The 23,801-nt window shown below is 46.1% G+C and overlaps 1 protein-coding gene across 1 annotated transcript; it reads right to left on the minus strand.

Annotated features, from left to right (window-relative positions):
- Positions 1-23,801, minus strand: LOC123425755 (organelle RRM domain-containing protein 2, mitochondrial). Its single transcript, XM_045109471.1, has 4 exons — positions 23,575-23,801; positions 752-820; positions 572-678; positions 1-320 (listed from the first exon to the last, which is right to left on the minus strand). The coding sequence occupies exons 1-4, from the start codon at positions 23,708-23,710 to the stop codon at positions 213-215; spliced, it is 420 nt and encodes a 139-aa protein (XP_044965406.1). The 5' UTR covers positions 23,711-23,801; the 3' UTR covers positions 1-212.

Below are 23,801 nucleotides of genomic sequence, written 5' to 3' on the forward strand. Positions count from 1 at the left end.
TATCTGTAACGAAGTTTAAATTATAGCTAGTGGCAAATGTTACAGTTACACAGACGTATACAAGTGAAACTATGATCAATTCCATAACCGTACCGGAATAGTTCAAGCGACCAACACTAGATTTTATCCCTTCCTCGACAATTTTTTGGAAATCAACTTCCAATTGGTAGCATATAAATTGAGAACAAGCCATTTCTGATCGAGAGAACTAACTAGCTAGGGTATTGGTAGCCAGATGACTGTGTACCCGCTGATTGCGGCGGCTGCTGGGCTTCTCTCTGCTTGGCGTACTCCGCAAATATCACCCAACCATCGAAGAACTACAACAAAAAAGGGGGCCTAGTGTCACAAGAGTAGATTAAAAGTTGCTAAGAAACAGTGTAGACAATGTTTCGTGTCACCTAGACCAAGATAAGTAAGAAACGTCAGCTAATAACTGATCTACTGTTTCCGAGTTCCCATGTGGACACGATTATGCATATGTTTCATTATTTGGACAAGAACAAGTGTTCCCTCTACCACACCATGAATCATCCGGGTAGTGCATTAGCTGATCAATATAATGACTCACCTTTCCATCCATGCCTTTTATGCCCTCAGCAGCTTCTTCTACGGTTGCATATTTCACAAAGCCAAACCCTCTAGAGTATCCAGATATTCTATCAGTGATGACTCTTGCTGCAAATATCGTGACAATTGGATTTAGTAGTAGTACAGAGAGGAATGAGTTACAGAGCTGAGAACCACTTACCATCGGTAACCTGACCGAATTTCGAGAAGGCTTCCCTCAGTCCGTCAGATGTCGTGCGCTTATTCAAACCTGCATAGGTACAAGAACAAATTTCAAAATGAACACTAACAAGACTACAGAAATAATTCCTATATCATTGTCATCAACATTTTCTTCTGTAAATAAAATGAATTATTGACATCCAAACCACATGAACTACTGGCATCCCACTACAAAAAATCAAACAGCCCTCAAGACAATATACCAACTTTTGCTTTTCCAGGGCAGAAGTCAGTAGTTACTTAGCACGCATGATAGGAAACTGTAGTGAAGAGAACTGGGAAATGCTATGGAGAACTGCCTAACGCCACTCCCTCAAATCTCACCCTCCATCCTACATCACACGACGTTTGTCTTTAGCATCCCTCCATTAACCAAAATGTATTATTCTATTTCAAGCTCCTGTACATCTCTTTGTATTTTAGGTACACACAATACCCGCATGACATCACCCAGTGTACAGGCATCGCAATTAATGGAATATGCTTGAGAAAATATAAGTCTCTTTCTGGTTTTGCTTTGTTATAAAAAGAGTAATAGCGAAAAGGGGCAACTAGATGACCTGGTAGCTGATCAGTTGGAGACTTTCGACCACAACATTTTCCTTACATCGCTAACAGAATATTTCCGAAAAGCATTGACAAAAGATAATCATGCCTTATGGACAATTCCAAGTCTCATCAGTCAAAACTATTAATTGCATGTTTAGTTCCTGTTAAAATAGTATGTCTGGACCAAATACAGATAATTCATGTTCTGCACTATATTAACTACTCAAAAAAGGGAATGCTTGGTTGATGCCTAGCATTGCCACAAGTAACACATGTAAAATGTGGCTGCTACAAGGACTGGCAAACAAAATGATCACAAGGACGGCAAAGTTTGGCAAATAAAGTTGAGTCTATGACATAGTGTGGCAATGTAAGGAATGCATGCCTAAAGAATTGTGGTGCAACTCAGAAGTGCATGACTATACCTTGTTGCCAAAACTTTGCCTACTAAAAACTCGCCTCCTATCTTGCTCAAAGTGGATACAAACAAGAGTCTTTGAGGCGGTATCACAGCCCTCTGTGTTGGACCTGCTGCCACACCTCAGTTTCGGGCCGCATTGGAGGAACTAGGGGGCCATCCTTCTTGCTAGTTCAAAGCTCCTGCATCCTCCTTAATAGAGTCCCTGGGAGTAAGATCCATGGTCAGGGTCTGCAGAAAGGAGACCCCTCTGTCCCCTGTGCTATTCATTCTGGCTATTGAAGTCCTAAGTGCCTTATTCAAGAGTCGAGACAGCCGGACCATCCAACATGTTCCAATCTTTTGGGTCATGTGGGCATCCGTCACCAGGTGTCAGCTAGATGCTGGTGATGTGCTGGTCTTTTTCAGACCCAGATGCGGTGAATGCACTGCTGGAGGCCTGGAGCAAGTGTGCCACCACATCCACTAGACCTTGGTGCTGCTACTTCCAGCCTCACAACTAATATGAGCAAGTGCTCTGAGAAGAACACCCAGCTAGTCCTCCAGCCCCTCCCTTGTGCGGCGAAGCATTTGCCTTGCATCTACCCTGGGCTGCATTTGTCAATTGAGAAATGGTGAAAGCAGGACCTCCAGGCTCCAGCTAAGCTCCCAACCTGGAACACAAGCATGGTGACCAGGGGCGGCCGGTTAGCTCACCAAGACAATGCTCTCCACTCTCTCAGTGTTTCACATGCAGTGGTTTCCATTGAAGATCTAGCTGCTTAAGGCAATTGAGAGCCACCATTGTGCCCTCATCCAGAAGGGCACCAAAAAAGTGGCAGCCAGGCGCCGTCTTGTCGTTGGAGTGTTGTCTGTGTACCCTATGAGTATGGAGGTCTTAGCATCTTAAACTTCTTGGTTACGCACACCATGTTAGGTGGATGCGGCTGCACCATACCAACGCTGTGCGCACCTGGGCCGATCTCACCATACAGCACATGGTCCAGCAGATGTTACAGTAAACTTTGCGTTTGGAGATGGCCAGATCACCCTGTTCTGGCTTGATGGAGAATCAGTCAACTCCAGCGCTGGGCCCTTTGGTCCAAGACTGTCGAGATTCAAGAATCTAGGAAGGTCTCTGAGGCAATGGATGGGCTAGCTTGGGTCCACGTCATCACTGACGTGTTCACGGTCACTGACCTAGCCTAGTTTAGTAACTCTCCCTGTGGAGCCGTGGTTCTGGCACCACCCTCATCGCTTGCCAAGAATGTGGCCCTTCGGCGTCAGTCCTCAGATTTGCAATACTTGGCGCAATCAGCTCATAAAGTGTTCTTCCTTGGTCACACCACCTTCACTTGCTAATCACTGAAAAGCCATGTGCCCCTAAAGTGTTGGCTTTTGAACGTGCATATGCAGCTGTACAGGCGTGCCTATACGATTCTTGCTTCGGCCGGCTACTTGACGGAACTTGCATAACTAGCGACACGAATAAAACTGATCGATGGATTTGATGGCTAAAGGCCCGTGTCGAGCCTTTGCTTTGTATTGCTTTTCGTTTTTCTGGTGTTACAATCAACACCCCTAGGGTGTCTTTTATACACGTCCACAAGGGACTATGGAAATAGACTAGGACTAGGAATCATAATACTACTAGGACTCGGTTTGGCTTTCTTTCCTAATCCTAAAGAAACAACATGATTAACTTCTACATTCACCTCCTTAATCTTGTTGCTTGACTTCACTTCTTGCACTCCGACTTTCCTCCTCATCTCGATGAACTTCTGTCGACCGAGGGACTTGGTGAAAATATCGGCAAGTTGGTCTTTCGTGTTCACATGTTGAACCTCGATCAACCCTTCTTCAATGCACTCCCGGATATGGTGGAACTGGATATCTATGTGCTTGCTCCTTTCGTGATGAACCGGATTTTGCACAACGAGATTGCAGCTTGGTTATCGATCTTCAGTGACACCTTCTGCACCTCCCGCTTTGCAAGAATAGCTAGGAGTCTTCTCAGCCACACTGCTTGACAAGCCGCCGTGCTTGCCGCTATGTATTCTGCCTCGCATGAAGACAGTGCCACCACCTTTTGCTTCTGAGAATTCCAGCTAATCGGATTCGGGCCAAGGTAGAAAACCATGCCCGTTGTGCTCTTTCAGTCATCAACATCACCTGCCATGTCGCTATCTGAATATCCACGAAGGACCAATCCTTCCTTTCCCTTTCTGTACGTGCAGCCAAGATTAATTGTGCCTTTCACATAGCGTAGGATTTGATTGACCGCGCTCATGCGTTCGGTTGTCGGATTCCCCATGAAACGACTCACGATCCCGACTGAATAAGCCAAGTCAGGTCGGGTATGCACCAAATATCTTAGGTTGTCCACAACGCTTCGATACATTGTGGTGTCCACCGGCGGATTTGAGCTACGCTTGCTCAACTTGTGACGTTGGTCCATTGGAACTTGTGTCTCGTAGCAATCTGACATGCCACACTTTTCCAATAACTTGACCGCATAAGCCGATTGACATAGGGAAATCTCTCCGGAGCTTTGCTTCACTTCGATGCCCAAGTAATAGCTGAGTAATCCCAGATCGCTCATGCTAAACTTGTTCTTCATTTGCGCCTTGAAACGTTCAATTTCTTGTACGCTATCTCCGGTGATAATCAGATCGCCGACATAAACTCCAACTAGCAGGTTTGAGCCTTTTGAGTTCTTTGTATAGCCTGCGTGCTCGAGGGGACATCTCTTGAACCCGAGCGAGACCAGACTTCGGTCTAACTTTGAGTTCCAAGCTCTTGGCGCTTGCTTCAACCCGTAAAGTGCATTCTTGAGCTTGTAAACTTTCCCTTCTTCGCCTTTCTTCTCGTAGCCGAGGGGTTGTTCCACGTACACTTCTTCTGTAAGATCGCCGTTGAGGAAAGCGGATTTAACATTCATATGATGAACCTTCCAATCCTCTTGTGTTGCCAAAGCTAAGAGCACTCTCACTGTCTCGATTCGAGCAACCGGTGCAAACACCTCATCATAGTCAACTCCTTGACGTTGTACGTAGCCCTTTGCAACGAGTCTTGCCTTGTACTTCACAATGGCACCTTGTGTGTCCTTCTTTAACTTGTAAACCCACTTCAAACCTATCGCCTTTTGGTTTGGAGGACGGGTTACCAAGGTCCACGTGCCATTGCTCTCAGTTGCCTTCATCTCCTCATCCATGGCGTGCGTCCAGCTAGGACTTCTGCTCGCCTCTACGAAGTTCGCCGGCTCCTCAACTCCGAACAGACATAGTCCGGAGTACTCGAGCGTAACTGGCTTTGTGTACTTGCAGACTTTCTTGAGGGTCTTGTAGCGACGAGGCCCTAAGGAGTCCGTTGTGTCTTGCGAAGGAGGCGACACAAATTGTGTCGGTGTTGATGCACTTGAGGAAGACGGCTGAGACCCTGGTGTGTCATCGACATCCGCGTCATCGGCGTAGTCGTCGTGACCGTGACCATCATCTTGATTGTCGTCGTCGTCGTCACTATGCGCCTCGTTGTCAATGTTGTCGTCGAGATCTCCGCCTCTGTCGTGCGCGGCATTGTCGCTATCTCCTTGCGACCTATGCGCGTCGTCGGCGGCGTCGGCACCATGATGATTACTACCATTGTGGTCACCTTGGTTGGGCATCTTATCAACCACTTGGACATCCTCCCCTGCATCATCATCAGTTGGAAATTCAACCGTGAATATGTTACTGTTTGGAGCATTGTCGGCTGCGGCGCTCCAATTTCACGCTTGGTTTTCTTCAAACACGACGTCGCGTGAAATTCGTAGACGCTTGGTTTGTGGATCGTAGAAGCGGTATGCCTTGGTGCCGGAACTCCTCTCGTATCCGATGAACACCATCTTGATGCTACGATCCGCAAGCTTTGAGAGGTGCGGATCCGCCGTCTTCACATGTGACACGCACCCGAACGTGCGTAGATGAGACACATTCGGCTTACGTCCGTAAATTGCTTCATACGGAGTCTTGCCGATCACCGCCTTCGTTGGAGCCCGGTTGAGAAGATAGACCGCCGTCGAGATAGCTTCTCCCCAAAAAGTCCTCGGCAGGTTCTTGCTCTTGAGTAAACTCCTTGCCATGTCAACGACGGTTCGATTGCGCCTTTCAACGACCCCGTTCTGCTGCGGCGTGTAAGGTGCCGTGAGGAACCTTTTTATGCCAATCTTCTCGCAGTAATCGTTGAATTCGTTCGACGTAAATTCTCCGTCGCGATCTGTCCGTAGAGTGCAAACCTTCAACTTGTGTTCCATCTCCGTTGCAGCCTTCAGCTTCTTGAACGCTTCAAATGCCTCATCTTTAGATTATAAGAGAGCGACCCACATATATCTCGAGTAGTCGTCTATCACGAGGAAGAAATACTTCTTTCCCGCATGAGTTGCTGGGGTGATAGGGCCACATAGATCACCATGGAGCAGCTCGAGTGCATCACTTGCACGATAGGTAGACTGAGCAGGGAACGGCCTGCAGTGCTGTTTTCCAACCAAGCACCCGTCACATACTCGATCAACATGGTCGATAAATGGCATCCCGGATACCATCTCCATCTTTGACATCTTCTTCAAGGTGTAGAAGTTAAAGTGTCCAAATCTAGCATGCCATAACCATGAATCATCATCACTCTTGGCGAGCCAACACTCCGGTTGAGATTGATCAAGGTTGAGGATACAGAGCCTATTCCGTGTGCGATTAACACGAGCTAGCACGTTTCGGAGGTTGTCGAAGATCATCATCACTTCGTTCTCGATATTCACCTTGCATCCATTCTCGTCAAGCTTCCCAATAGAGATAATGTTGTTGCGAAGCCATGGGATGTAGTACACTCCGGTGAGTATGCGATGTTCGCCTGTGAGACCCTCGAAGAGGACAGATCCTTGCCCGCAAATCTCCACAGCTGAACCATCACCGAACTTGACCGAGCCTTGAACATCTGAAAGGATCGATATGGTTGGCTAGAGGGGGGGTGAATAGACAAGGACCACTTTTTAATTAATCTTAGCAAGTTAAGATAAACAACATACGGGTTCACAAATAATACGACAATGAGGTGAACCCTAAAGAAGCTAACAACGAGAGCTATTAAGACAAGTAAGATATAGTCACAAGCATAAGCAAATACAAAGTAAAGGATAGAGATAACCACAAGTGGAACCGATGGAGACGAGGATGTGTTACCGAAGTTCCTTCCCTTTGACAGGAAGTACGTCTCCGTTGGAGCGGTGTGGAGGCACAATGCTCCCCAAAAAGCCACTAAGGCCACCGTATTCTCCTCACGCCCTCGCACGATACAAGGTACCGTGATTCCACTATAGGTGCCCTTGAAGGCGGCGACCGAACCTTTACAAACAAGGTTGGGGCAAACTCCACACAAAGCTTGGAGGCTCCCAACTAGACCACGAAGTTTCACCACAATGGAATATGGCTTCGAGGTGACCTCAACCTAGGATGCTCAAACACCCAAGAGTAACAAGATCCGCAAGGAATTGATGGGGGAATCAACTTTTCTCTTGGTGGAAGTGTGGATCTAGGCCTTCTCAACCAATCCCTAAAGAATTAACAAGTTTGATTGGCTAGGGAGAGAGATCGGTCACTTTTGAGCTTGGGACGCAACAATGGAGCTTGGGATGTGGATGATACATGGGTCAAGCGCAAGTTCCTGAAAGCCATCATGCCTTTCAACAAAGCCATGTCATCTGTCATTCGTCAGCGGCCAGACTTCCACTCCTTGTCTTCCAGTGAGGTGTTGGATGAGTTCATTGCAATGTCAATCATGAACGAAACAGCCGACAATGCACTTGCTCGTGTTCGATCAAAGACAATTTTACCCAACCTTGCGTTGAAAGCAAAAGCAATGCTTGAAGAAGAAGAAGAAGAAGATGAGGAAGAGGAGAGCTGCCCTGAAGACACAAAGTATGCCTATCATGAGCACATGGCTCTTGCATCAAGGCAATTCTGGGGCAACAAGAGGAACTCAAGACCCACCTTCACCAAAAACAACTCGAGTGGATTCAAACCCAAACAACGAGTAAGGACATGTTATAACTGTGGTAACGTGAGTCACTTCGTGGCCGAATGTCCCTATGAGAAAAGGGAAGACAACGGAGGCAAGCTCATTCGCAAAGACAAAACCAAATCATTTCCAATCAAGAACAACTTTGTGAAGAAACCTCACCCAAAAGGGATGGTGGCCCTTGAAGAGTATCCTTCCGATGATGATGGTGATGATGATACAGTGGCAACGGCAACTGTTGCTATTGCCACTACCTCTTCCCAGAAGGTGTCTCTCTTCAACGCCCCCAACGAGAACCACATCACCAAGTGCCTCATGGCAAAAGGTATCAATCAGGTAACTCCCATCATTAAGACCAACATTGTTTCTGCTCCTTCATTGTTAAATTGTGTTGAAGATAGTGATGTTGGGGAACTTAATGAGCATGATCTTGATAAGTTTCTGTGCACTATTAAGGGAGAACCCAAGAAGCACTTTGTTGCTCTCTTGGAACAACTGGATGAGGCCACTGACCTCATTGAGTCTCATGAGGAGACCATCTCCGAGCTTCAGGGACATAGTCGTGACTATGCCGATGAAATTGCCGAATTATCTAGTGCTCTAGAAGAGGAGCGCACTCTTTGTTTGGCTCTTGAGGAGTCATATAACGATGACTGCGCTAAAATGCAAAAGCAACTAGATCATGATGTTGTTCTTATTCGTATGCTTAAATCTGAAAGTATGCTCTTGGGGTTGGCCATGACAGACTCAAAGAGGGGTTTGACATACTTGACAAGGCCCACAAAGCCTTGAAAGGTGCTCATTTCTCTCTGAAAGAGTCTCATGATCAACTCCAAGCAAAGCTTACCAAGGAGATCTCTACTTGTCCTCCCTTTGTGTTAATTGATAATGCTTGTGCAACTAACCCCTGTTGTGAACATGTACATCTTGTGGAGGAAAATGCCAAGTTAAAAGAGAAACTTGAGAAGGGCCTTGTGGCATGCATACAAGGTGAGAAGAGTCTGAACGATGTATTGAGCACTCAAAAGGGTGTTGTAGGAAAGGAAGGACTTGGACTTACCTCCAAGTCAAAAGGTAAAAGGAGGAAGAAGAACAAACGATCTCTCACCCTCATGGACATCTTTGTCAAAGAGGGTGAGGGGACTCAGAAGGTGAACAGGAACAAGGTGGACTATGGGAACCCCAAGAAGGGCAAAATCATTCCTACTAACACAGCCGGCAAACTCAATTCTTCTTATGTTTTGTGTTGTGCTAGTGATGGACATGTTTATGCCAGATTTGTTGGTTCCTACGATGAGGATATTGAATGGGCTATCTGGGTTCCTAAGACCCTTGTCTCTAACATGAAAGGACCCATTAAAAAATGGGTAACTAAAACCAAGCCTTGATCTATTGCAGGAGTTTGCTTCCGATGGGGTGTCATGGTTGCTCGATAGTGGAGCAACAAATCATATGACCGGAAGCAAGGACTTAGTGGTGGATGTGCATCCTTCTCCATCTATGCCCATCCATGTCCAATTCGTCGATGCATCCTCTTCAAAGGTATTGAGATTTGGTAAGGTGGTCGTCTTTTAAGATTTATCTATTGAGAAGGTTATGTTTGTTGAGTCAGTTGCCTACAATTTACTTTCGGTTTGTCAACTTGTAATTATGGGTTTTCCACATTCTTTAATATTGACACTGTGGTCCTCCTGAGGAGCAAGACTCTTAAAGTAGTCTATGTTGGACATGTCGAAAATGGTCTTTATATGGTGGACTTCTCAAAGCGACCCACTAAGACTGCGACATGTTTAATGGCTAAAGTTGACGTGGGCTGGCTTTGGCATCGCCGGTTAGCTCATGTCAATATGAGATCTTTGCAAAGTCTTCTGACAGGGGACCATGTTCGTGGACTAACAAATATGAGCTTTGCTAAAGATCGTGTTTGCAATGTCTACATTGAAGGAAAGATTCATGAAACTGCTCATCGTCCAACGACTCTTATCTACACTAAGAGGCCATTGGAACTTCTCCATATGGATCTGTTTGGTCCTCCATCATTTGATAGTCTTGGAGGCAGAAAGTATTGCTTGGTGATTGTTGATGACTACTCAAGATATACCTCGGTATATTTTTTTTTTAAGAGTGAAACTCAACAAACGGTCATCAACTTTGCTAATGAAGCGCAACGTCAACATGAAGCAAAGATCTTGATGATTAGGAGTGACAACGGCACCGAGTTCAAGAACTACACCTTAGATGAGTTTCTAGTTGATGAGGGAATAAAACACCAATATTCTGCACCATATACCCCTCAGCAAAACGGCATGGCAGAAAGGAAGAACCGGACCTTGATAGACGCTGCAAGGACAATGATGGCAGAATTTAAATCTCCATATAACTTCTGGGCAGAGGCCATCAACACAGCATGTCAGGCTCTTTCTCTTCCTCACGGCTCCTCCCTTCCCTAGCCCGAAATCTCCCTGTTTTGATCTCGTTTCGTGGAGCTCCTTCTCTCCGTTGGATTGGAGGGGTTGCTCCACCTATCCTTCCTCCTCCAAGGCCCATGAATCCCGGTAAAGCTCCTCCCCTTTTTCTATTGGTTGATGTTCTTATTGTAGGATTAGGAGCATTGGGGGATTGGATCCATGTCTTTGATTTTGTGCCTTATTCTTGGATGGCATGAAGGAGATATTTGAGGGGAGTGTAGGTCCTATGAATCATTGCTGATTATTTTGCCATGCCCTAGGATTTACTTGTTTTAGATCAAGCACTTGAACTATGTTTGGATTAGATTTAAAACTTGCTCTCTCTTGCCTAGGCATGTACTTATTTCGGTGATACCTATGATCCTCATGTGAGTAAGGCTGGGGTGGAGTTCTTGTGTTCATATACAGCCCATGTCCCTCGTAAAAATCGTGTAGCCCTATGCATGAGGTCTATTTTTATCTGTCAGATCTGAAAGTCAAACATCAGCGGTAGTACCGCCAGGGGTAGTGGTAGGTACTACCGCTAGGACCCCCAGCGGTACTACCGCCAGGGGTAGTGATACTACCGCTAGAACCATTATCTCAGAGAAGGTGTGATCAAGGATGTTGACCATGTTTGGGCAAAGGGTCAGTGCAGGATCTACCGTGATATTGTCATGCATTTCAAGAAAACTATGTCCCCGTTCAGTGGATTGACCTAGCTCATCTTCAGCGGAACCTGGACTATTTTGATGATGCTCTCTCTCTGATTGACAAACTGGGCATCATCACTTTCAAGACAGATTTTGACCCCACTGTTGTTGCTCAGTCTATGTCACCGTCCACTTCTCTCCTGATGAAGAGCGCTTTATAGTGTGGATGGCTGGGACTCAGAAGATGACCGGTACCTGGCATGAATTCATAACATTCCTCAAGGTTGACTTCCAGGGAGCTGACACTCCACTTGGGTTGCGTCCACATGCTGCAGCCCCCACCGATAGGTCCGCCGCAAAGGACAGATTGCAGCAACTCTATTTGAGGAAGGGTGTGCTCACCAAGTATCTGGACATCATGCATCGGATCCTTCACAATACCCTCTTCCCTCGCATTGGTAACTTCAACGAGGTTCATGGCTCTTTGGCTGAGATGCTGCTGCTTTGTGAGAAGGCTATGACTAAGGAGTCTGCCCCTCTTGATATTTCTAATGTGATGTTCACGGAGCTCTGGAACTGCATCATCATGCATAAGGTTTCCATCTACGGACCCTATCTGTTCGCTTATATTCGTCAGAAGTGGTAAGATGCTTTTCCGAAGGAGGTGCTTTACGCTCAGTCTGACTACATTGTGCACGACCCGATCAAGCTTCGCGTTAAGGAGAAATGGGCCAACCCATCAATTTCCTCTCAGCACATGGTTACTGACACAGAGACTGCTGCTGACAGAGGAGCGGTACTGATAGGCGGTTCCTCTGTCAGCAGGAGTCTCTGTGTCAGTATCCATGTGCTGAGAGGAAATTGATGGATTGGCCCATTTCTCCTTGACGCGAAGCTTGATCGGGTCGTGCAAAATGTAGTCAGACTGAGCGTAGAGCACCTTCTTCGGAAAAGCATCTTGCCACTTCTGACGAATATAAGCGAACAGATAGGGTCCGTAGATGGAAACCTTATGCATGATCATGCAGTTCCAGAGCTCCGTGAGCATCACATTAAAAATATCAAGAGGGGCAGACTCCTTAGTCATAGCCTCCTCATAAAGCAGCAGCATCTCAGCCAAAGAGTCATGAACCTCGTCAAAGTTACCAATGCGACGGAAGAGGGTGTTGCGAAGGATCCGATGCATGATGTCCAGATGTTTGGGGAGCACACCCTTCCTCACATAGAGTTTATGCAATCTGTCCTTTGCGGGGGGCCTATCGGTGGGGGCTGCAGCATGAGGACGCAACCCAAGTGGAGTGTTAGCTCCCTGAAAGTCAACCTTGAGGAATGTCATGAATTCACGTCAGGTACCGGTCATCTTCTGAGTCCCAGTCATCCACACCATAGAGCGCTCTTCATCAGGAGAGAAGTGGACCGTGACATAGAATTGAGCAACAGCAGTGGGATCAAAATCTGTCTTAAAAATGATGATGTCCTTGATGCCCAGTTTGTCAATCAGAGAGAGGGCATCACCAAAATAGTCCAGGTTCCGCTGAAGAATAGCTAGGTCAATTCACTGAACGGGGACATAATTTTCTTGAAATGCATGATAATATCACGGTAGATCCTGCACTGATCCTTTGCCCAAACATGGTCAACATGCTTGATCACAGCCTTCTCTTTGAGATAATGGTTCTAAATGCGAAACTGCAAAAAGTACTTGGGGACATTGTTCGGACATTGATCTTCTTATCCTTGTTCGCGGTCTTCTTGAAAGACTGCTTTTTGAGTTGCAGACCTGAGGTAACAGACCCCTCGGGAGCCTCTGGGTTGCGAAGCTGCTTTGACTGCGTGTCCCGTGGGGGTTCGAACGGCGAGAACTACCAGTGACACAAAACACACAGCGAAAAAAATCGACAAAAAGAGTCAAGGCAATGAACTAAAAAAAGCAGAAAAATAAACACTCATTGTCAAACACATGAAAAGAATGCACAGTGAATCCTCCTGACGGTAGTACCGCTATCCCTGGGGTAGTACCGTTGGGGCCCTAGCGGTAGTACCGCTACCCTTGGCGATAGTACCGCTGGGGTCCTACGGTAGTACCGCTACCCCTGACGGTAGTACCGCTCGGTTTGACTTTCAGATCTGACAGATAAAAATAGACCTCATGCATAGCGCTACACGATTTTTACGAGGGTCATGGGTTGTATATGAACACTAAGAACTCCACCCCAGCCCTACTCACATGAGGATCACAGGTATCACCGAAATAAGTACATGCCTATGCAAAAGAGAGCAAGTTTTAGATCTAATCCAAACATAATTTAAGTGTTAGATCTAAAACAATTAAATCATAGGGCATGGCAAAATAATCAGCAACGATTCATAGAACCTACACTTCCTCAAATATCTTCTTCATGCCATCCAAGAACAAGGCACAAGATTAAAGAAAGGGATCCAATCCCCCAATGCTCCTAACCCTAGAGTAAGAACATTAACCAAATAGAAGAAGGGGAGGACCTTTACCGGGATTTATAACCCTTGGAGGAAGGAGAGGTGGAGCAACCCTTCCAATCCAACGGAGAGAAGAAGCTCCATGAAACGAGATCAAAATAGGGTGATTTCGGGCTAGTGGAGGGGAGCCGCGAGAAAGAAGAAAGAGCCTGAAAAAACAGGTTCCCCCTCCTTTATATAGCTCAAGGGGTATGAGCCAGCGGTAGTACCGCTGAGGACCTAGCGGTAGTACCGCTGCCTGGCGGTAGTACCGCTGGATGCAACGGTAGTACCGCTGGGGTCCTGTCGGTAGTACCGCTCCCCCTGACGTTAGTACCGCTCCCCTGACGGTAGACAGCCCTAAAAATTTCCTATCCGGTCGTGTTAGATGGGAATCCTGGCGGTAGTACCGCCATACCTAGCGGTAGTACCGTTACCCCTGTCGGTACTAACGCTACCCCTGTCGGTAGTACCGCTGGGATACTGGCGATAGTACCGCTACCCCTGGCGGTAGTCCCGCTGCAAATGTCACAACGCGGCCTAGGATAAGAGAAGAATTTGGGCAAATGACAAGTAAGTAAAAACGAGATATCACCTAGAAAAATTTACTGACTTGTCATTGTATATCATTTCTTCTATACAAAAGGAAGGTGGGAGGGGCGGTGGCCGAGGCCACCTATATTGGAGACAATGGTATGACACCGCAAAAAATTATCCTTGGGTTTATGACCAATGCTCGTCTTTGAAGCATAAGGGCCATTTGACAATGGCTAAAGTTAAAGACTAGATGAATTTATGCATAATGAGGGAAGGGAAAGTTCATTGAGAGAATAACACTCCTCCTATGTCCATGCCTACATCTAGACCAAGATGGAATGCAAAGTGAGGTGCAACATGCCTAGTTTCAATCCACATTACTTGAATCAATGATATTTAGCTCATGCCTTAACTTCCGGAACCTTGCTTCATCTAGAGGCTTAGTGAAAATATATGCAAGTTGCTCTTCAGTGTGGATGAAGTGAACCTCAATATCACCTAGCTTGATATGTTTACGAATGAAGTGATGACGAATACCAATATGTTTGGTTTTGCTATGTTGCACTGGGTTGAGGGAAATCTTGATTGCGCTTTGATTGTCACATAGAAGAGGCACTTTGTCACAAGTGACACCGTAATCTTTTCAAGTTTGACTCATCCATAGCAATTGTGCAAAACAACTTGCGGCTGTCACATACTCAGCTTCGGTGGATGATAAGCAGACGCAATTCTGCTTCTTTGACGACCAACTTACCAATGAGCGACCAAGGAATTGGCATCCTCTAGACGTTGACTTCCTCTCCACACAATCTCCTGCCCAATCTGAGTCAGAATAGCCAACTAGATTGAAGTTTGCTCCTTTGGGATACCAGAGGCCAAAGTTTGGGGTATGAGCCAAATATCGAAAGATTCGCTTAACAGCCATGTAATGACTTTCTTTTGGTACGAATTGAAACCGTGCACATATCCCTACACTTAACATAATATCCGGTCTAGATGCACAAAGGTAAAGGAGGAATCCAATCATGGAGCGGTATACCTTTTGATCCACTGCTTTACCATTGGAATCACTGTCAAGCTTGCATCTTGTTGGCACGAGGAACTTGATCGGTTTGACATCTTCAAGCTCGAACCGTTTGAGCATGTCTTGAGTGTACTTGGTTTGTTTAATGAATGTCTCTTCTAAACCTTGTGTAGTCTCGAACCCGAGGAAGAACTTCAACTCTCCCGTCATGGACATCTCAAACTTCTCAGTCATTAGTGCAGCAAATTCTTCGTTGAAGGAAATGTTAGGAGAGTCAAAGATAATATCATTAACATATAGTTGGCATATGAACAAATCATCTTTAACCCTCTTAGTAAAAAGAGTGGGATATATCTTCCCAATTTCAAACTCACGATCTTGTAACAACTCAGTAAGATACTCATACCACGCGCGTGGGGCTTGTTTAAGGTCATAAAGTGCCTTATTGAGTTTGTACACATGATTGGGGAGCTTGGGATGTTCGAATCCCGGAGGTTGTTTGACATAGACCAACTCATTCAAAGGACCATTAAGAAAGACACTTTTCACATCCATTTGTCGTAACTTAAAGTTATGATGAGAAGCAAATACAAGCAACATGCGAATAGATTCTAGACGAGCAACAGGGGCAAAGGTTTCACCGTAGTCGATACCCTCGACTTGGGAGTAGCCTCGAGCCACCAATCTTGCCTTGTTTCGAATCACAATTCCATTGACATCTTGCTTGTTCTTGAATATCCATTTGGTCCCGATGACATTATGTTCCTCCGTTGGCCTAGGCACTAAATCCCAGACTTGGTTGCGCTCGAAGTTGTTAAGTTCTTCGTGCATGACCAAAAGACAATCCTCATCATCGAGCGCTTCCTGTACCTGTTGAGGTTCACAATACGAAACAAACGCGTGATGCTCATAATAATTCCAAATCTGTTGACGGATGGATATTCTCCTTTTTTATACTGCCAAGTATATTCTTCATAAGATGTGACTCGACTCTCAGCTTGTTCGCAATCTTGGCTGCTCGACGCTCCAAGAGTTCTTCATTAGATAACGGGGAAGCATCAACTTGTTTCCTTTGCTTGCCCTTGCGTCTTGAGCCGGCTGTTGGTGCTACAGAAGGGAATTGTGACACAGTCTCCTAATCATCTTGTCCTTCGACCTGAACAGGTTCATTAGTTTGTTCTCGTATTTGTGGTTCCTCTTGATCTTGATCTTGTGTTTTTACTTGGTCTGGATCTCGGGGTTGCACTTGATCTTGATCATGAGCAGGTTCGGAGTCTTGGGGTACTGCTTGTATATCCTGAGACACATCATCATTGTTGGGCAATTTATCTTGACCTTGAGCTTGTTTATTTTGTTGAGAGTCTTCTCTTTGTTCATTAAAAGCATGTGGGGCTTGTGGAGGTGATGGCTCCACTTGAGTAGAGCATTGTCCTTCTCCTTCGGCCACAAGGGGTTCCTCAATGAGGAGTATTTGACCAATCTCCATTCTTCTTATGGCTTGGGGAGGAATTTCATCACCTACATCACAAAGACCACTTTGCTCCACTTGGGAGCCATTATTTTCATCAAACTCTATGTTACACGTCTCCTCAATTAGTCCGATGGACTTGTTGAGGACACAGTAAGCATGAGAGTTTGTAGCATAACCAACAAAGATACCCTAATGTGCTCTAAAATCAAATTTAGCTAACCGTGCACCTTTCTTGAGAATGAAACACTTACAACCGAATAACCGGAAGTACTTGAGATTGGGTTTGTTTTCAGTTAGAATCTCATACGGAGTCTTGTTCAAGCCTTTACAGATGTAGAACCGGTTGGATGCATGACATGTTGTGTTGATGGCCTCCGCCCAGAAGTTATATGGAGATTTGAATTCTGCCATCATTGTCCTTGCAGCGTCTATCAAGGTCCGGTTCTTCCTTTCTGCCACGCCGTTTTGTTGAGGGGTATATGGTGCCGAATATTGGTGTTTTATTACCTCATCACCTAGAAACTCATCCAAGGTGTAGTTCTTGAACTCGGCGCCGTTGTCACTTCTAATCATCAAGATCTTTGCTTCATGTTGACGTTGCGCTTCATTAGCAAAGTTAATGACCGTTTGTTGAGTTTCACTCTTCTTTTTAAAGAAATATACCCAGGTATATCTTGATTAGTCGTCAACAATCACTAAGCAATACTTTCTGCCTCCAAGGCTATCAAATGATGGAGGACCAAACAGATCCATATGGAAAAGTTCCAATGTCCTCTTAGTGTAGATAAGAGTCGTTGGACGATGAGCAGTTTCATGAATCTTTCCTTCAATGCAGGCACTACAAACACGATCTTTAGCAAAACTCACATTTGTTAGTCCACGAATATGGTCCCCTGTCAGAAGGCTTTGCAAAGATCTCATATTGACATGAGCTAAACGACGATGCCAAAGCCAGCCCACATCAACTTTAGCCATTAAACATGTCGCAGTCTTAGTGGGTCGCTTTGAGAAGTTCACTACATAAAGACCATTTTCGACATATCCAACATAAGCTACTTTAAGAGTCTTGCTCCTCAGGAGGACCACAGTATCAAGAATAAAGAATGTGGAAAAATCCATAATTGCGAGTTAACGAACTGAAAGTAAATTGTAGGCAACTGACTCAACAAACATGACCTTCTCAATAGATAAATCTTGAGAGATGACCACCTTACGAAATCCCAATACCTTTGAAGAGGATGCATCAGCGAATTGGACATGGATGGGCATAGATGGAGAAGGATGCACATCCACCACTAAGTCCTTGCTTCCGGTCATATGATTTGTTGCTCCACTATCGAGCAACCATGACACCCCACCGGAAGCAAACTCCTGATTGATACCTTTTGACATGAGGCACTTGGTGATGTGGTTCTCGTTGGGGGCGTTGAAGAGAGACACCTTCTGGGGAGAGGTAGTGGAAATAGCAACAGTTGTCGTTGCCACTGTATCATCATCATCATCATCGGAAGGGTATTCTTCAACGGCCACCATCCCTTTTGGATGAGGTTTCTTCACAAAGTTGTTCTTGATCGGAAATGATTTGGTTTTGTCTTTGCGAATGAGGTTGCCTCCGTTGTCTTCCCTTTTCTCATAGGGACATTCGGCCACGAAGTGACTCACGTTACCATAGTTATAACATGTCCTTACTCGTTGTTTGGGTTTGAATCCACTCGAGTTGTTCTTGGTGAAGGTGGGCCTTGAGTTCCTCTTGTTGCCCTAGAATTGCCTTGATGCAAAAGTCATATGCTCATGATAGGCATATTTTGTTTATTCAGGGCAGCCCTCCTCTTCCTCATCATCTTCTTCTTCAAGCATTGCTTTTGCTTTCAAAGCAAGGTTGGGTGAAGTTGTTTTTGATTAAACACGAGCAAGTGCATTGTCGGCTGTTTCGTTCATGATTGACATTGCAATGAATTCATTCAACACCTCACTGGAAGACAAGGAGTGGAAGTCTGGCCGCTGACAAATGACAGATGACATGGCTTTGTTGAAAGGCATGATGGCTTTAAGGAACTTGCGCTTGACCCATGTGTTATCCACATCCTTGCTCCCATGATTCTTGAGTGCCACAACAATAGCAGTCACCCTCCGATAGAGATCACGAGGGTCCTCGTCTTCCTTCATCACAAACTCATCGGCCTTATCAAGTATCACTTGATAGTTGGATCGTTGAATGCTTGAGCTTCCCTTGTACAACACCATAATATGCTCCCAATAATCCTTGACCAAAGTGAAGGGAAGCAAGTGCGGAAGATCTTCAGGTGGCATTGCAGACTGAAGAATAAACAAAGCAGAGTGATTGTATTGATTGTCTGCATCTTCTCTTAGAGTGAGGTTGCTTGGATCATGGGGATAATATCCTTGCTCGATGATTCTCCACAAGTTTGTTGAGCTGTGATTCAAATGAGACTTAATAGAAAATACCCAGTTAGCAAAGTCACCTTTCACGAGCTTAGGAGAAGGACCAACAGGATTAAGACGAGGTGCGGGAACGGATCCTCCATAGACCATGGGGGTGGAACAAAGGCATATGTTCCAGTCCCATCCTTTTCGTAAGATGAGGAAGGTCGCATGCCCTTAGCCGCTTCCTTAGAGTTGGCCTCCGAATCGGTGACGGTGGGTTTAACCACTATAGCCGGTTCGGGAAAACTTTTAAATCCCTCAATTAACTCTTTAAGCATGGTCTTGACTTCGTTCGTCAAGGACGTCTTGAGGTCGGCCATAGCCTTATTCAAGTCGTCCCTTGTGACCGAGGTCAAGTCCATGGCCTCGGGTTGCCCATGGTTAATTCCCTCTTCGCCTTTCATAATCTTCGGATGGTAAACCCTTAACAAAGAGACGTGGCTCTGATACCAATTAAAAGGATCGATATGGTTGGCTAGAGGGGGGGTGAATAGACAACGACCACTTTTTAATTAATCTTAGCAAGTTAAGATAAACAACATACGGGTTCACAAATAATACGACAATGAGGTGAACCCTAAAAAAGCTAACAACGAGAGCTATTAAAACAAATAAGATATAGTCACAAGCATAAGCAAATACAAAGTAAAGGATAGAGATAACCAGAAGTGGAACCGATGGAGACGAGGATGTGTTACCGAAGTTCCTTCCTTTTGACAGGAAGTACGTCTTCGTTGGAGCGGTGTGGAGGCTAGGGAGAGAGATCGGACACTTTTAAACTTAGGACGCAACAATGGAGCTTGGGAAGGTAAGAGATAAGGTTTCACAGCTAGAAGAACCCTTTATATAGTGGGGGTGAAAATCAAACCGTTTTCCAACTCTCTGCTGGAGCTCCAGCGGTACTACCGCTGGCACTCCAGCGGTACTACCGCTGATCAGGGGCGGTACTACCGCTGGATGCAGCGGTACTACCGCTGGAACTACAGCGGTACTATCCCTGGGCCCCTGGTAGTGCAAAAGCACTACTACCGCCAAGAAAGTCTTCGCAAAAAGGTCCGTCCACGAACAACCACTAGGCAGGCGGTACTAAGCTCCTGGAGCGGTACTACCGCTGACCAGGGGGCATTCCAGCGGTACTACCGCTAGGGCCAGCGGTACTACCGCTGGGGACCATTTTGCAAGGAGGAAAGAAACACAGTGGCGGGGGCCGCTCCAAAGATGAAGGTAAGGGAGAATATGTGAAGTGTGCGCGTGCAAAGATAGATTCCACCCAAACCTTTCCACTACGGATCCCCTTTTAATAGTATGGCTTTCCTATGACTCAAATAAAGAGAATCGTAGAGAGCGCCGTGCTTCCGTTTCATGAATGAGGAGACGAGTCGTCTTGTGCCGTTGACGTGTGTTATCTGAAACCTTAACACACACGGTTAGTCCTTTACGATACTGTCATCAATCACCAAAATTACTTAGGCATAAACTATGCCCCAATAACATCATATTCCGGCTCGAGAAATTTCTCCTTGCATCCCGTCATGTGGTTACTGGCACCCGTGTCGAGATACCACGACACATTGTGATCCCCGGATAACTTAGGTGTCACATTCTTCTCATGAAGTAGCACCTTCCGGGTTGGTTTCACAACCACCGTTTCAGCAAGATCACAAACTTCGGCCATCAGAGGACCTGGACCTTCGTCTTCCTGCTTTGCCAAATTTGCCTTGATCTCCCGCTTGTTAGACTTCGGACAATCCTTTACAAAGTGATCCATCTCGTTGCAGTTATAGCACTTAACCTCGGATAAATCAAAGTTTCGTGGCTTCCGCCCTTTAGATTGGTCCGTCTTACCACGACCTTGTGGCTTGCCTTTTCCTTTGCCTTTTCCGGTTTGTCCGTCACGTTTCACGTTGCTTGAGCCTTCGCCACCATCACGCCTTCCTTTGCTACTTGGGGCCTCCCAATCTACGCGCGAGTACATGAGTTGGTCGCTACCTCCTCCTTTGCCTTTCCGACAGCCACGAGCATTCTCTTCCCATGTCCGCAAGCGTCCGATTGCCTCCGTTATGGTCATGTCGTCGATGTCGTAAAGCTGCTCGAGCGTGCCGATGATGTACGTGAATTTATCAGTCACCGAACTGAAAAATTTCTTCATAATCTCGGTCTCATCGAGCTTTGCACCAAGCGCGCGAATCTCTCCCACCAAAGTAGTAAGACGCATGGCATAGTCGTTCACCGATTCAGTTTCCTCCATCTGCAACTTGTGAAATTGGCGCTTCAGCACTTGTGAAATTACCTCCATCTCCTTGAGTGCGTTCCACGCCTCTCTTGCCGTCTCGAACTCCGCCAATGTCATTAGCACGGAATCCGGCACGGACTAGGCTATGGCGGCCATGGCACCTTCATCGGACTCGTCATCGACGTCGTCGTCCGTGATTGCCTGCCACACTCGGAGGGTTCAGAGAATAATCTTCATCTTCACCGCCCACACGCCGTAGTTGGCGTCGGTGAGCATCGGGTACTGGATGGGGATGTTGCGATGCGCCTGGACGTTGGCGCCGCTCGTTCCTCCACCACTGGTTGCTGACTTGACGCCCTTCTTCACCTTGTCGCCGTTCTTGTTCGCCTTGGCACCGCCCTTGCCGGACTTGACCGACTCAACGTCGATGTCCGTCATCGTAGATCGTAGATCGTCGAGGCTCTGATACCAATTGTTGGCTTTTGAACGTGCGTATGCAGCTGTACAGGCGTGCCTACGCGATTCTTGCTTCGGCCGGCTACTTGACGGAACTTGCGTAACTAGCGACACGAATAAAACTGATAGATGGATTTGATGGCTAAAGGCCCGTGTCGAGCCTTTGCTTTGTATTGCTTTTCGTTTTTCTGGTGTTACAATCAACACCCCTAGGGTGTCTTTTATACACGTCCACAAGGGACTATGAAAATAGACTAGGACTAGGAATCCTAATACTACTAGGACTCGGTTTGGCTTTTTTTCCTAATCCTAAAGAAACAACATGATTAACTTCTACATAAAGTGTCAATGATTGGCTACTGGCTAACATTGCAAGAGAACCATGGCCTCCCTAACCACGAAACTGCAGCCTGTGCTCCAAGAAACGAACTCAGCAAAGCATCTCTTCATCTGCTGCCAGTGGTCGAGGCAGCAGCTACTGGGTCTTATCTTTTGACGTGCGCGCCATGGCGATGCAATCCCCTTGGCAACTAACTCTTTGGAGTTTGGAGGGTTGCGGCTTTCTATGCATAGAAGTACTCTGAAGCACAAGATGAACCTTCTGGCCGTGGTATACAACACCAAGGCACAAATGGAGCTGTCGCAACCGGTTTTCAACTTTTGGTTGTGTGAACCATCATGAGGAGTAGCTAGTGTGTGCATGGTTGTGCGAACCATCATGATGAGTAGCTAGTGTGCATGTTGCCTTCCTGTGTTGTAAAAGTTGCCTCATCTGTAGTCTAGTATTGAACTTGACCTTTAGCACTATCTGATATCATGCTTTACTTCTTAATGCAAAAATATGCAAGCGCATGTTTGTACATTATCTAAAACCATACTTTCATGGGCAAACTATCTGTTTTAACTTGTGGAATTAACCAAAAACCAAATTTGAATTTTTATCCCAGAGACCACATTACATGAACAGGAACGCAAAACATGCAAAATAAGATGGAAAATGTTCAATCCAACAGCAAATCAACAAATACACGGGTAACATCCAATATATCTCAAGATTCAACCAAGGCCAGTGGAAGCGGAAGTTACGGCTTGAAGCTTGAATATTTGTTCTGCTGAAGAACAATGAACGTACAGTTTCACAGAAGCAGCCAACGACCTAACTGTGAGGGCCCTCAGAGCTACCATGACACAACAATAGCAGTCTACAGCACACATGAACGAGAAATTGATGCTCATGGTGGTGTTTCAGTTAAGGGACGAGCAGTAAGCTGTTGTGCCACTGGTTCCGCACCACCATTTCCAAAGAATGGGAATGCAGAGAGGCACAACTCCAGGAGAGCAGGAAGGATCTTTGTCATTGGAATAGTGGAGACAGTCAGGGATACATGAGAACATGCCCCAGCTGGTAGGGGATTTGCGATACGGCTAAGGGTAAGGAAGGAGAATGTCTGTTTGCTCTTACACTAAAATAGATCATTCAACTCTCGCGATGTATATCAATTCATGTCTACGGGATTTATACAGGAGAACATGCGATGATGAGATGAACAAGAGAGGGTACATGAGAACATGACCCAGCTGTGCACTAGACTCGACAAATCTGATACCGATACAACAGCGACCAAGCCAATCTGCTACAGTTTATAATGTTGCCTACTGTGTCGAAGCCCTTGATGCTTAACCTTGCGGTGTGTTATCTGTCTGCTATATACTTCATGTCTTTTCTCTGTTGTACGCTGATGTTTCCATACATAATGCATTTTATCTCGTGGTAAAACATAAAATGGAATTTCCTGTAATATAATTTAGTTCACCCGAAGTACCTAAACATTAGCAAAAGGGAAAGTTGTGGCTAAATCGACATGGTAGCAAAAATACAGTTACAATCAACCAGAAGGTGATAGCTTCCCACAATCCCACGTATCGCACCACAGGTAGCTAGGTTTGGCACGAGCCTCGAATCCAGGACACAGAAGAAGAAACAATGCAGAGGATTTTACAGCAGAGAAATAAGGGGAGAGTAAAGAGACGCGGGAGGAGGAGTTGCCTGAGACGAAGAGGTTGTTGCAGGGCTCCGCCGCGGGGCGAGCGGTTGGGGGAGGCGGGGGAGCGAAGGCGGAGACGGAGAACATCCGCCGGAACCCGACCCGTGCTGCACCGGCGCGAGCTGCGACCGCCGCCATGTCTCGATGAGTCGGTGGCGAAAGCGGCGCTAGGAAGGGGCGAATGGAGCGACGGAAGGGTTTCCGCTTGTGCCGATTGACGAAGAGTGTA

Source organism: Hordeum vulgare, chromosome 2H, assembly GCF_904849725.1.
Source record: "Hordeum vulgare subsp. vulgare chromosome 2H, MorexV3_pseudomolecules_assembly, whole genome shotgun sequence".
Classification (NCBI taxonomy): Eukaryota; Viridiplantae; Streptophyta; class Magnoliopsida; order Poales; family Poaceae; genus Hordeum; species Hordeum vulgare.

Bases quoted from the DNA above. Each gene is read 5' to 3' on its own strand.
- LOC123425755 (XM_045109471.1), bottom strand. From the start codon at position 23,710: ATGGCGGCGGTCGCAGCTCGCGCCGGTGCAGCACGGGTCGGGTTCCGG. The intron at 821-23,574 runs GCAACTCCTCCT...GTACCTATGCAG, and splicing joins CAACAACCTCTTCGTCTCAG to GTTTGAATAAGCGCACGACA. The intron at 321-571 runs GTGAGTCATTAT...TTTTTGTTGTAG, and splicing joins TAAAAGGCATGGATGGAAAG to TTCTTCGATGGTTGGGTGAT.